The sequence below is a fragment of the Pelodiscus sinensis genome, chromosome 13, assembly GCF_049634645.1.
Source record: "Pelodiscus sinensis isolate JC-2024 chromosome 13, ASM4963464v1, whole genome shotgun sequence".
Taxonomy (NCBI): Eukaryota; Metazoa; Chordata; order Testudines; family Trionychidae; genus Pelodiscus; species Pelodiscus sinensis.
Window position 1 is genome coordinate 46,662,082 of NC_134723.1, and position 13,365 is coordinate 46,675,446.

A 13,365-nucleotide genomic window follows, 5' to 3' on the forward strand; every position below is an offset into this window, starting at 1 on the left:
CTGGAACAACAGAGATGTGAGTAGAACAGGGAACGTTTAGTCAGATGCAATCAGATTATTCTCTTTATTTTGGGGTTTGCTGGATTTCTCCAACCTGAGTCTACACACTGCCCCCCGTACACTGTAACTTTCAAACTGAATCCCAGAGAAGCAATTCTCGGTGCCTTTAATCTGTCTTTCTTCAGTTGCTCTGTAACATCAGCAACCAAGTATGTTTTCTTTGTTTTAGTAATAAAAATCACCTTTTAAAGGCTGTGATTCGATTCCTGTGTCCTAGAAGGCAGGAGGTTCTGTGTGCATGACCTAAGACCGTGAGGAATCTCAGAAGGGTAGCCATGTTAATTTGTAACTGCACAGACACTGATGCCCTCTGTCCATCCCAACCATGGCTTCTGGACAGCCCAGCTCCGCTGGATCTGCACTACCGGGGCTGCATCTATCACTTGCTGCCTAGGCGTAGGTTCCACAGCACGGAGAAGATGCACAGAAAAGCTGATGCAGCTTCAGGCAGATTCCCCTTTCAAATGACTAGGGGTTTAGAGGATGATGTTTAAATAATACTGGGGCTGGGAGTTATCAAACCCCAGTGGCCCTTGGTGGTCCAGTGTCCCACACCCCTCCGGTCCATAGCACAGCACTTGGTACCATGGGGACCATGAACATTTGGTATGACCCCATTCTAGGACTTGGATCTCTTACCAGGTGTGGTCTGGATTGGGAGCTCCTGTTACGTTTACACACTGTCTGGTTCAAGACCTAAGATTTGATCTGCAGCACTGGTGGGCAACTACATGTGGTCCATTGAGGACGTATGTGCAGCCCACAAAACATTTTGTTTACCGTTGCCCCCGTGCAGGGTTACAATCATAGAATCATGGGATCGTAGGGCTGGAGGAGACCTCAGGAGTCATCGAGTCCAGCCCCCTGCCCAAAGCAGGACCAACCCAACTCAATCAGCCCAGCCAGGGCTTTGCGAAGCTAGGACTTAAAAACCTCTTGGGGTGGAGATTCCTCCCCCTCCCTAGGGAACCCATCCCAGTGCTGCCCCACCCTCCTCGGGAAAGAGTTTTTCCTAATATCCAACCTAGGCCTCCCCCACTGCAACCTGGGTTGCCACATTCTGCTGGTTTCTGTCCATAGTTTTGTTCCTACCGGTATTACTGAAGTGACACAGACATGAAGCCAGGACCCATGAAGCGAGGTGCACGCTGGTTGCACGCATCACTGACTGCAGGAGCCAGGTGCTTCCTCAGCCTCCAACCACAGCGCCGCGACGGCTCACTCGGCACACCCCGCACATTCTAGGGACGCAAGCTCAGTTCGCAACACGACCCTACCCCGGGAGACGGGCTTGGCTACAGCAATCTTGCGGCCACTGAGCTGAAGGAGGCCATGCATCTGGCCCGCTTACTAGCCTGGGTTGCCCATCGTTGATTTGGAGCCTTTAACCAAGATTCCAATACAAATAATTCAATACACATCATCAGATTAACCACTGTGGGGAGCCAAACTCCTCCCTGGTGTGAGCCCAATGACACTGGCGATGTTACAGTAGGAACAAGTTTGGTGCAGTGCATTCATCATGTTGTGCGCCGGTTGCCATGGTTAATGTGCATTTTTATGACTAAGCTAAATGTACCTTTGTTTCGGCAACGTCCTCTCGCACCTCACGCAATGAAGGAGTCTCTTGAAGCCCACAGAGTTATGAATGAGGCAGGAGGTTTGAGGCCGTTACCTCCCATGTCCAAAGCGGTGCATTTTCATGCCTGAACGTGTAATCGCTTCTGTGGAAATGGCACGTGCAATATTTCATTAGCCTCCTGCCCCAGCCATTAAGCCTCACCCAAGAGGCACTGGTGACACTTTCCACGCAGCTGTGGGAAGATGAGAGATGGGATCGGACGGCTGGTTTGTTACCAACTGATGACCAGAAAATTTAAGTTCAGGAAACTCGTTAGTTAGTCACAATTAATTTTGACTGAACTCAAACCTAAACACGTGACGGAGAACTGCAGTGTGAGACAAGGGCCGGAATGAAAAAGAACCTCAGTGCGATGCGACACAAACTACATTGCCATGGTCAGTGCCCTGAGCTAAAGATCCTGACGTGGATCCAGTGACCTAGGACACCAGCACAGCTGCTCAATGGCAAATGCATCTTCTCTGGCCTCATCGCCTTTCAGATTTTGGTCTATTTCCCTAATATCAGATCCCCTGGCTGTGGCCCAGCTGCTCACATGTGCCCGCCCAGTCCAGCTCTATGCTGCACCACATCCTCTCTCATGAAGAACAGGTCCACAGAGAGTGTGGAGCCCTCCCCGACTGGCTGGACCGTAACTGGCCTGCTCTTCACCCCTGGGCTATGGACGTGCACATTCTACTGCCCAAAGAAGCTGTGCATGCCCACGGCGAGGAGTCTGGGGGCATTAGGGGTGGGCGTGAAGAGAGGGCTTGAGTGTCAGTGATTTTCAAAATTCAGCTCAGCCATCATTCCCCACCACAGCTCGGCTCCCATGGGGCACTTCTACCAAGTGCTGCCTTGCCCTCGTAAAGCAAGTGGTTCAAACCTGATACCGCTGGATTCCTCGGATTTAGAGCTACCTGCTTTGGTCCTTGCACAGACGGAGCAGCTGGCTCTGTACTTAGACCTAGAAGATTTACCCGGCGCTTAACTCAAATGATTTCTTCATTGAATTCATTGCTTTGGGGTGGGGCTGAGGAGGAGGGGTGCAGGATGCAGGCTACCCCAGGGAGAGGGGGAACCCCAGGGCCCTCATGGCAGCAGTGTGGGGCCAGGTGAGAAATGCCTCTCTACGGCCGCTGCAGCTCTAGCAGGCACGGCCAGGAGAGGGGGGCATATCCCCAGGCTGGGGCGGGCCAAGTTCATTTGCCCCCTGCACCGCCCAGCCAGACTGAGGAATGCAGAAAACTCTGCACTTTCCCCCCGCTCCAGCCAGCAATGGTCCTGTAGGAATTGGGAGAGGAATTTAAGCCCCCTCACCTCTCAAGGGCACCTGTGGGATGGGAGGCTCAGGGGTGGGGGCCTCCCACTTAGGGAGGGGGCTGCACCCCCAGCCAGCCCCTTTCACCCGCCTGGTGTGGCTGTCGCTTTTCGGGATGGTTTTCTGAGAAGCAAATCCCATTCCAGGCACATCCCATTGTCCTGGCACAACCAACCCCTGACCTTGCACGTTAGGAGAAGAGGAAGCTGCCTCCCAATTTTGGTGGGCCCAGCTCTTACCGTTTAGGAGGAAAGTCTCAGGGGGGTAGCCGTGTTAGTCTGTCACTAAAAAGAACTTTAAAAAATGAGCGATCCTGAAGTACTTTCGTGACTAACAAAATTTTATACGAGCTTTCGTGGGCACAATCCACTTCTTCACATGAGTGGAGCAAAAGACTTAGGAAGAGTTCTTGAACAGATAATCTCTCTCAAATATATAGTGGGCGGTGGGACCCTTCAGCAGAAATTCCAGAACATTTTCTATCCAAGCAATGTATACGGCCTCCACTTGTGCAGTTAGAGTTGCACGGGAATTTTTCACTAAACTATTTCTGGGCTAAAACACGGTTGATGGTCAGAATGCCCCCTTTTGGCATCTTCTATCCAACAACTTTTGGGAATTGTGAATCAAAGTGATACTTCATTTCAAAATGTGAGTAAACTGAGACTAAAAAAAGTTTCTAAAAAAAAGGGGAAAGGTCAAAATTGAAACAAAAAAACACTTAGATTTCCCCCTTCCCCAGTATTGTGGGGTTTGATTGTTTTTCTCCGCCACAACTTTTGGGATTTCAACTTTCCATCCTGATCTAGGATGGGAAAAGTTTTTGAAACCTCACAAATTTTCCTAGGATGGGAAAACTCGTACTTGCCCAGCCCTAGCCAAAGTATTTGGGAACCTCACAATCTTTAATGATGTCCTCACAACACCCCTGGGCAGTCGTCAAATGCTCTTATCCCCATTTGACAGATGGAGAACTGAGGCATAAAGAGAGTAAGTGACTGATCGAGGTCATGCGAGGGGCAGTGGCAAAGCAAGGAACTGATTGACGCTGGGTCTCCTGAGTTCCTGGCTAACACCTTGGAAATATTCCTCCCCTCCCCCGTGGCCTCTTTCAGCTGATTCCTTGCTGGCCAATGTGGGTTTGGGGGAAAAGTTGGTTTTTACTGATTTCTGACTCCATATGCAAAATGCTCAGACACCCGGCTCTGCTGGAATTTCCACTAGGGTTGCAAAATTCATCAATAAACAGGTTTCTATGGGGAATCTGCCACGGCAGCACTGGAGACAAGCAGCGCCCGAGAGGTAGCTGAGCAGCCTGGGCCACGTGTACAAATCACTGATCCCCCGCGGCCGGACATCAACCCCGTCGTGATCATGGAGCTTTTATCGCCCCTGCCTCCAGCTCCGTCTCCGCTTCAGCCCTCCACTTGGCCTTCTTTTCCAAATTGCGCCTCTGCAGCGTGTCCTCTTGCCTCGCGGCCTTTGAACATAAACCAGGAAACTCACTGGCACTGACAAATTCCCCCCACGATAAACGCCCTCCCCCCAGCCGTGGCACCCCCATGTCCTGTGGCGTTTTGGCAACGGAAGAAGGGATTGAAGCCAGATTTCCTGGCCTCCCCTGATTGTCAGCACTTCCAGCCCCTGGTGAGCAGAGAAGTCTCGTGGCCTTGGCTTCAGAAGCAACAGACAAGAAGGGCAAACTTTCAGCACGGGGCGATCCAGAAGCAAAGCCCCTTCTGGAGTCGCTCTGGTTTGGGGCCAGGTCCCATCCGCCCAGTGCTCTTCGTTTAATGTATTTCACTGGCAGGCTTTAGACCACCTGGGTCCACCTCCAGGATCTCCCAGCCCTGTAGGAGGCCACCTGTTCCCACCTGCGCCGAGCTGACGGTGTTGGGGGCATTGGTTTCATTTTCTGTTACTCATCAGCAGGGTCACGCCAGTCCGGCAAGGGACGGTCACCGTACACAGCCGGTGCCTGAGTTACTAGACCGAGGAGCTGGATGGACGCCACTAGACAGGCAGTAGCAAGATCTAACAGCTGCTGAGAGATGCCCCAGCAAAGGACAACTCCTTGGCGGGGTCTGGTCAGTGGGGAGTGAGAGCCTGCAGCACTGGGAGAAGAACGGGCTAAGTGCATTGGCAGTGGCTAATGTAGGCAAGGGAAGCCGTTGCCTTCCCAAAAATGCCTACAATTGATAGCCATTGGGAAAGGCTGGGGCATGGCATGGCGCTCCAAGCCTCCAGGTGGCCAGGAAGGATTGGGTTGGGGATGGGCAGGGCTTGGTTCCACCAGGGCGGGGGGGGGGGGGGGGGGGAACGACAAAGGAAGGTTGCTGAAGGGGCGTGGCCTCAAGTGGAAGGGGCGGGGCTTCCCAAGCTGAGCCTTCTCCCATTGGCCATGGCTGAGTGGCCTGAAAGAAATGGAGACGGTGTCTCACTGAGGGTCTGGATCCAAAGCCCATCGAGGTCCATTCGTTTGGGGGAGGTCCCGTATGGAGCCACATAGAAACAATGGTTCTCAGTTGCAGGGCAATGGGCTATTGCAGAGTCAAGCAGAAAGAAGAAGTCTCGAACCACTCCCCTACTCGAACCGGTGGTAAGTCACTCCTGCCCTAGCAAAGGGCTTAACAAGTATTTGCTCTACAACCCTGGTATTTCTTAAGGGGAACGTGCACTTGTCCCGGACACCCAGCGCGGCTGCTGAGCAGTCGGCATAAAACCCCACTTACTCGCTTGCCGGAGATGATCATGGCCAAGCAGCCCAGCAGTGTCAGGGCCATGGTGATGTAGCAAACTCGGATCCTCACTCTGCTCATGGCGGCTGTGATGACCTCTGAGCTGCAGAAGGGCAGAGCAGATTTCTGGTCAGGTGGCCACAGCAGGCGGAAAAAACAGAGGTGTTTCGCGGGGGGTGGGAGAGGGAGCATAGCCCGGGGTCTTCTCTTTGCTTTATCGTATGGGATTGGTAAATGAGAAGGCAACAGCCAACTCCCGCTGCACTGCCTGAAGGAGTTAGCCAAACGCTGCGGAGAGCAAACCTCGGAAGGGGCCCACCAGGGACTGTCTGCCATTCCTCCGCCTTCTCCTGGACCCTTCAAGCATGGAGAGCAGGCAAGAGGCAGAGCTCAAAGAGCAATTTAATGGCTGAAACACAGGGAGCCACGTTCTCAGCCAGGCCCGCCAACTGGAGAGCTAAAGGAGGCAATTGCCCAAGGACCCGGCAACTAAAAAAGGCCTAGACCCCGGCCACGGCAGCTTTGCCGAAAAGCACCTCTTGAGTCAAAGACACTTTGGCTGTGTCCCATGCGGGGTCTGGGCTGGGTGACCGGCCCCCGGAACCTGCCTGGGGCACACCGAAAGCATCTTTGATTCGAGAGACACTGCTGCGGCTTCCCCCAGCACAGGCACGTTGGGCCCAGGGAAGGCTGCCCCAGGGTTCCTATGAGCAGGTGGGGGATGGGGATTGGCCGGCCCGGGGGAAGTGCCTGGGGAGAGGGTCCAGAGAAGAGCAACAAGAACGATGAAAGGTCGAGAGAACATGAGCGATGAGGGAAGACTGAAGGAATTGGGCTTGTTTAGTTTGGAAAGGAGAAGACAGAGAGGGGACATGAGAGCAGTTTTCAGGTGTCTAAAAGGGTGTCACAGGGAGGAGGGAGAAAAATCCTTGGGCCTCCGATGATAGGACAAGGAGCAATGGGCTTAAACTGCAGCATGGGAGGTCCAGGTTGGGCATTAGGAAAAACTTCCTAAGGGTCAGTTGCATCCAGACATTGAGGCTGAGGACGGTACAGTCTTTCCAGAGACAACTAACTGTTCACAGGCACTGCTGAAATGTTTTTACTGGGTTCTGCAGACGACTTAGGCCACTTCTTGGACCATCAGTTCATGCAGTCAACATTTTAGCAGGACAATTTAAGCCAATCCCTCAGGAAACTGTAGCAGAAGGATGGCTTTAATGACATCTGGATGGAAGGGAAAAGCACACTGTGACGTAGTGGGGGTACCTTGCTGGTTGCTGGGCTTGGGCTGTGGGTGACCCCCACTGGTTACCGTCTGTACCACGGCCCAGCAGAGTAGCTGACGGGACAGGGAGGTGACCTGTTCTACCAGTTACCTCCCAGGGAGAGGAACAAAGGAAGGTGGAATGCCGCCCTGGCTGGGGGGCAGGGCTGGAAGGGACGGTCTTTTAGTTTCGGTCTGGGAAGCAGGGGAGAAGGAGCTAGGGAGGGGGCTGGGATTGTAGAGCCCAGCCACCCCCCATCTCAAAGGGGGGCACTGAGGCCTCCTAGCCCTGGTTCCTGTAACCAGATGACATCTGTGCTGTGCTGTATCCTGGAGAAGCAATAAACTCCCTCTGTTCTACTGGCTGGGGGAGTCTGTTTGTGCCACTACAGGGGTGCAGGAGGCGGGGGACCCCGACATGCCACCACACACATAGGGTATGTCTACACTACACCGCTAGTTCGAACTAGCGGGGTAATGTATGCATACCGAACGTGCAAATGAAGCCCGGGATTTGAATTTCCCGGGCTTCATTTGCATAAGCCGGCCGGCGCCATTTTTAAATGCCGGCTTGTTCGAACCCAGTGCCGCGCGGCTACACGCGGCACGAGGCGTACAGATAGTTCGGAATGGCTTGCTAGTTCGAACTATCTAGCCCGTGCCGTGTGTAGCCGCGCGGCACGGGGTTCGAACAAGCTGGCATTTAAAAATGGCGCCGGCCGGCTTATGCAAATGAAGCCTGGGAAATTCAAATCCCGGGCTTCATTTGCACGTTCGGTATGCATACATTACCCCGCTAGTTCGAACTAGCGGGGTAGTGTAGACATACCCATACAGAGGAGCAAGTGGAGATCACTACCATCACCACATGGACACACCAGCATTAAAAACCAGCAGGCGTGGATGTCTCGACATGCTGATCTAAAACCAGGCAAATGAAAGTATAAACGTGCCGGATGGAAACTGGCTTCAGATGTCATTTTGCTAAAGCCATGGATGGTCCCTGTTTCCTTTTTGACTGTTGTGTGTCTTTCTTAAACACCTTAATTAAAAGAGGTTACCGCACAGTGATCGGTGAGCTACACAGCAATGTAGGTTACAAAATAGCTTCTGTCCTCGTCTGAAATTCCTCATCGACAAAGCGACTGACTCCAGTTTCCTTCACGGGGTTGGCAAAAAGAGAGCTACGGCCGCAAGATGGGTTTGTGTTATTTTTGGACAGAGGTAGCAACGCACTCAAACATTTCATTCACTGTCAAGCAGCCCTGATGTAATAGTCGAAGAACGATCACTGACTATACAGATGTACTGTTGGCGAGTGACCATGCGAGGAAGGTTTGGAACAGGCGGTGTTTGCATACTTCCAGCGGTGGGGATTTTGACAATGTAAAAAAACAGGTCTACTTACGATACTAGCATGGGAATATCCTCTTCCTTTTTAAACCGTCCTGCCCATAATAATATTTTTTTCTCAAAGGCGGTAGGTCGTCTGTCATTTCTGTATGCGCTGCGGCCTTTAAAAGATACAACCCCAAAAGGCTAAGATAAAAGAGTGGCAGTAAAAGCTGAAGTTAAGAAAAAAAGCCTCAGGTGGAAGTTTAGAGAAGAGTGTGACATTCTGTAAGGGTACATGACCTTAAGGGCAAAATCGACCTTCAGTTAAGGTCAGAGAGAGTTAGCTGCTCACCTCAAGGGCTCATTCTAGACATTTGCATGCGTGGGTATCTCCCACTGCGATTCTGCTCGTGCTAGCAATGCTGGAACCCACAGCGTGCACTGGCTATCACAGCACCGGGTTTTTTTAGTCATTATGTAGTCTGACAAGTGCTAACAATGGTTAAAATATCAGTGGCCAGTCTACAGTCAGCTGAGCGCCCTGCCAGCCAAGCGACAACAGTGCATGGTCCACAGCCATGCCACAAGTCAGAAAAGTTCATTTAATGAATTTCATGGAATTTTCCACTTTGGGGGCAAAAGTTAGAAGCAGCCCCGGTCTCGCAGACTTCAGTGGCGAGATTCTATTAATGTCATAGTTGAGAACTTCACCCATAGATTGTTAAGGCCTGACGGGATGTTACGACCCTGCCAGCATCAAGCTCTTAAATGAAATGAAAAATCTTTAATTTAAAAAAATGCTCCTTCTGTTTCCTTTCTAATAGAAATGTTTCTCGTTCCCTTTCAGGTTTGAATGTTCATGTTTGTGGGATCCCACAAAGGAAACAATGGGTGCTGCAGGGCTGAAAGAAGGGAGAGAAATCAAGGCTATGTCTTCACCAGCCGGAAGATCGACACTGCCACAATCGATCTTCTGGCATTCGATTTAGTGGGTCTAGTTAAGACTCACTAAATCGAACCCAGAGAGTTCCCCCACCAGTGGCTGGTACTCCTGCTTCTGTGCGGAGTAAGAAAAGCAGACGGAAGCGACCTTCCCTGTGAGTATAGACCTGGCCAAAGACACCAGCTGCTGCAGTTTTTGAAAACCAAAATGGAATGAATATTTTCTATTTGAATCCAGGGGTGTGTCTACACTGCATCCGTAGCTCAAAATAAGCTACGCAAATTGCATAGCTTATTTTGAGTGTATTTCGAAATAGCTTATTTTGTAATTTGGCGCTATCTAAACAGTGCCAAATTTCTAAATAATTCTCCATTCCGAAATGCTCCTTAACTCTCATGGAACGATGGTTGCCAGGCTGTCGGAACAAGCCGCTATTTCGAAATAATGGGCTGCTTCAATAGACACGGAATAGCTATTTTGGGATACTTCCGGTATCCCGAAATAGCTCCACAGTGTAGAGTACCCCAAGAGGCCTGGTTGTATTTAGTTTGGTTTGTCTCACTGAGAAATCTGAACGTTTGGGAAGGAAACGAACTTTTTTCTTGGGTGGGAGGGAATCGACGAGCCTTTCCCATTAAAAAGCACTTTTCACTAATAATTTTGAGATGTTCTAATGAAAATCATGCTGGGGAAATGTGCCTGTTGCGGACACAGCCGAGAACTGGGCTCCAGGTGCCTTATTGTTATCGGCTGCCATGGGGAGAGCGGCTCCCGCTTGCTGCACTCCAATTAGCAGCCAGGTAACGAAGGTTCTTCTCTCTTTCCAGGCAGCATAGCAGGAAATGTAGCACAGGGTCAGAGTGACATTCTCCTCGCTGCGGCGAAGCGCTTGATCTATGCTCTTGGCCGTCCCAGCCATTCCCTGCACTGAAGTCAATAAGCCCCGCGGAGAAGCTGTGCAGGCTGCCCGTGACTTACGGTGCGTGGAAAGAGTCCCCAGGACAAATTGCTGGCCCGAAACCAGGGCCTGTCTCAGCCTTACTGCCCGGGGGCCAGCAGGAGGTTTCAGAGGTGCTCAGAAGCCCAACCCAGCTCAGTTCAGCCTCCTCCCTACTTTGTCTTTGGCTGTATCGGGGTTAGCTGCAGCCTCCAGCACAGCACTGGACAGCGGCAGGAGAGGCGGCTCTGGTACCCAGCAGGCACTGAACGAACCTCAGGACTGCCATGGGCGGGGGGTGAAGCCCTCCCAGCCACGCCCCAACCCGCTTCTTCTGCCCAGGCCCCGCCCCCTGCACGGCTGTGGCCCCAACCCCGCCCCCAGCACCACAGGGGAGAAGGGGATGCCTGGCCCCAGCCTTCCCGGCCCCAGAGCACAGAGAGGGCTCCACACCCCACCCCCAGTACGCCTACAGCCCCGTCTGGACGGTCTTATGTTCTCTCTCTCCCTCTAAAACCCCAAACTGGGGGGCATGCCCCGCTGGGGGGAGCGTGAAGAAATTCCAGGGGGGCGCGAGGTCACCCAGCCCTCCCCACCACCCGGTTAATCCCCCCCTAAGTTTTGCTGCTGTTTTGTTTTTCGGCCCCGGTCAGTTCCTTCTTTTATTTGCTCAACAAGTTTTACTGCTATGGGGGGGGAGAGGGGCGTCTCAAAAACCAAAGAGGGGGCGTGATGCTGAAAAGTTTGGGAACCGCTGCTCTAAGATATGTCGTCTGGTTTTTAAATGCTCCAAGTACCGAGGGTTACCCAAGCTGTCCCTGTGCTAATTACGTGAACCCTCACTGTTCCGCCAGGGAAGTTACAGGGCACGTCCCCATGCAGGTATCCCTAGCCTGGGGCGGGGGGGGTGTCATTTGTCTCCCCTGCACCTCCCAGCGCTTGCAAGGCCTTACTAATTCAGTCCAATCCCTGCCTCTCCCTCTGTCTGTGCCCAGTGCCTGCAGACAGTCCCTTCGCTTACTGCCTTGCAGGAGCCCTCAGGGACGCGGCGCCTCGGCGCTGACTGGCCCTAACCCATCCCGCACCGGAGGCGCAACCCCCCCAGTCTGTAGCACTCCCTGACGGGAGATCCCTGCTGTCAGAGCCTGGCTTGTGACCAGGGTTCTTTGGAAGTGGAGTGCTTAGGCGGCCACCAGGAGATATTCCAATGCTGCCCGGCTGATTGGCAGAGCACCCCCAGCCGGAGGCGTGTGTTTCGGCTGGTGGTGCCCATCCGCACATGCCTTGGTGCACTGAACAAAATTTATTCTGCACATGGATGGACAAACTGAGAGGGAACATTGGCTGTGATGCTAGGAATTATTAAGAAAAGGAGAGAAATAAGACCCAGAATATCTTACTGCCCCTGTATAAAACTATGGTACACCCACATCTTGAATACTGTGTACAGATGTGGTCTTCTCACCTCAAAAAAGATATTTTGGCCTTGGAAAGGGTTCAGGAAAGGGCAACTAAAATGATTAGGGGTTTGGAACGGGTCCCATATGAAAAGAGGTTAAAGCGACTGGGACTTTTCAGTTTAGAGAAGAGGAGACCGAGGGGGGATATGATAGAGGTCTATAAAATCATGAATGGTGTGGAGAGGGCAAATAAAGAAAAGTTATTTATTAGTTCCCTAAATAGAAGAACTAGAAGACACCAAATGAAGTTAATGGGTAGCAGGTTTAAAACTAATAAAAGAAAGTTCTTCACACAGCGTGTAGTCAACCTGTGGAACTCCTTGCCAGAGGAGGCTGTGAAGGCTAGGACTATAACTGAGTTTAAAGAGAAGCTAGATAATTTCATGGAGGTTAGATCCATAAAAGGCTGGAGAAGGATGGCAGGAGACAAATCGCTTGATCGTTGTCTTCGGTCCACCCCCTCTGGGGCACCTGGTGCTGGCCACTGTGGGCAGACAGGATACTGGGCTAGCTGGACCTTTGGTCTGACCCAGTACGGCCGTTCTTATGTTCTTATATGAGCTGCCTGGATTCTATAGGATGAACCCCGGGTATCAGAGGGCTGCTCTTAGGGCATATTTGTAAACATGCCGTGACAATTTACTTTGCAGCTCCAGCAGCCCCGGCCGACTGCCTGCAATAACATGACTAGTTTCTCTCCGAGGAATTCATTACTAGGGCATGAATAGATGCATCTGGTTCCTGGCTGGGTTGGATTTTGTTTTTGTTTTGTTTTGTTATTCCCCCCCCCCTTCATTTAATTAGTTTACGTCCATGAACTGGGAACATTTGCTTTGCTAGAAGCAGGGGTGTTATAAAATGGCAAATCAGCAAATCTCCACATACCCTGTAAAAGGTGGGGCTGCCCCGGAGACTCTGTGGTAGCCATAGGGGGCCCCCAGAACCGCCTCCGCTTCGCTACGGGACAGAGAAACGGGGCGGCCACGAGCCACTTGACCGTAACGGGTCGGAACCACAGAACTCTTTTCTACCCACCTGGACTGGCCGTCTGAGGAGCAACCTTGGGTGTGTCCGCCGCTTTGTCGCACAGCGCTCTTCTCGTCCGCGACCCTCTCTGAGCCGCCTGGGCCCCTGGGTCCCTCCCGAGAGCGGTTGTTCTCCACAGACTGGTCACAAGAGCCTTTCTTCCCCACAGCCGGCCCCACATCGTGCACCCCGTGTGGAAATGTCTCCCCCCCGAGCGCCTCACGGACGACCCAACTCCGCAGCTGGCATTTGCTCCCAGAGACGTGCTGTTCCGGCCTCCCCGCAGCAAATCAAAGCGAACTCGCAGGCGTGCCCAGGTGAAGCTGCCGAAGGGGATCGTGTGCTTACACCACTCTCCAGATTGGCTGAGTCACTGTGACTCCAGCAACAGCTCGGCTGCTGCTGTTTGCTCAGAGACACGCCTTGCAGAGCACTAGGGCAATAAACCAAACTGCTCCTGCCTCGGTACCCTGGGCCTAACCCGGTTCCCGTTGAAGCCAATAAAAATGGTGTCTCAGGTTCTGTAGCTCCAAGCAGCTTCCAGCGAGAGGAGAGACTTTGCATTTCTCTTAGTCATCTCTTGGTAGCCCTGTGACCAGCAGCAACCAACTCTGTGCTGGCTGTATTGATGGAGAACGGAAATCGCAGACAGCGCTG

At 52.3% G+C, this 13,365-nt stretch overlaps 1 protein-coding gene across 1 annotated transcript; it reads right to left on the reverse strand.

Annotated features, from left to right (window-relative positions):
• Positions 1-1,082: 1,082 nt before the first annotated feature.
• LOC102456754 (protein FAM162B-like) lies at positions 1,083-13,038 on the reverse strand. The gene is made up of 4 exons (XM_075941176.1): positions 12,718-13,038; positions 8,416-8,521; positions 5,735-5,843; positions 1,083-4,482 (listed from the first exon to the last, which is right to left on the reverse strand). The coding sequence occupies exons 1-4, from the start codon at positions 12,887-12,889 to the stop codon at positions 4,375-4,377; spliced, it is 495 nt and encodes a 164-aa protein (XP_075797291.1). The 5' UTR covers positions 12,890-13,038; the 3' UTR covers positions 1,083-4,374.
• Between the last annotated feature and the right edge of the window lie 327 nt (positions 13,039-13,365).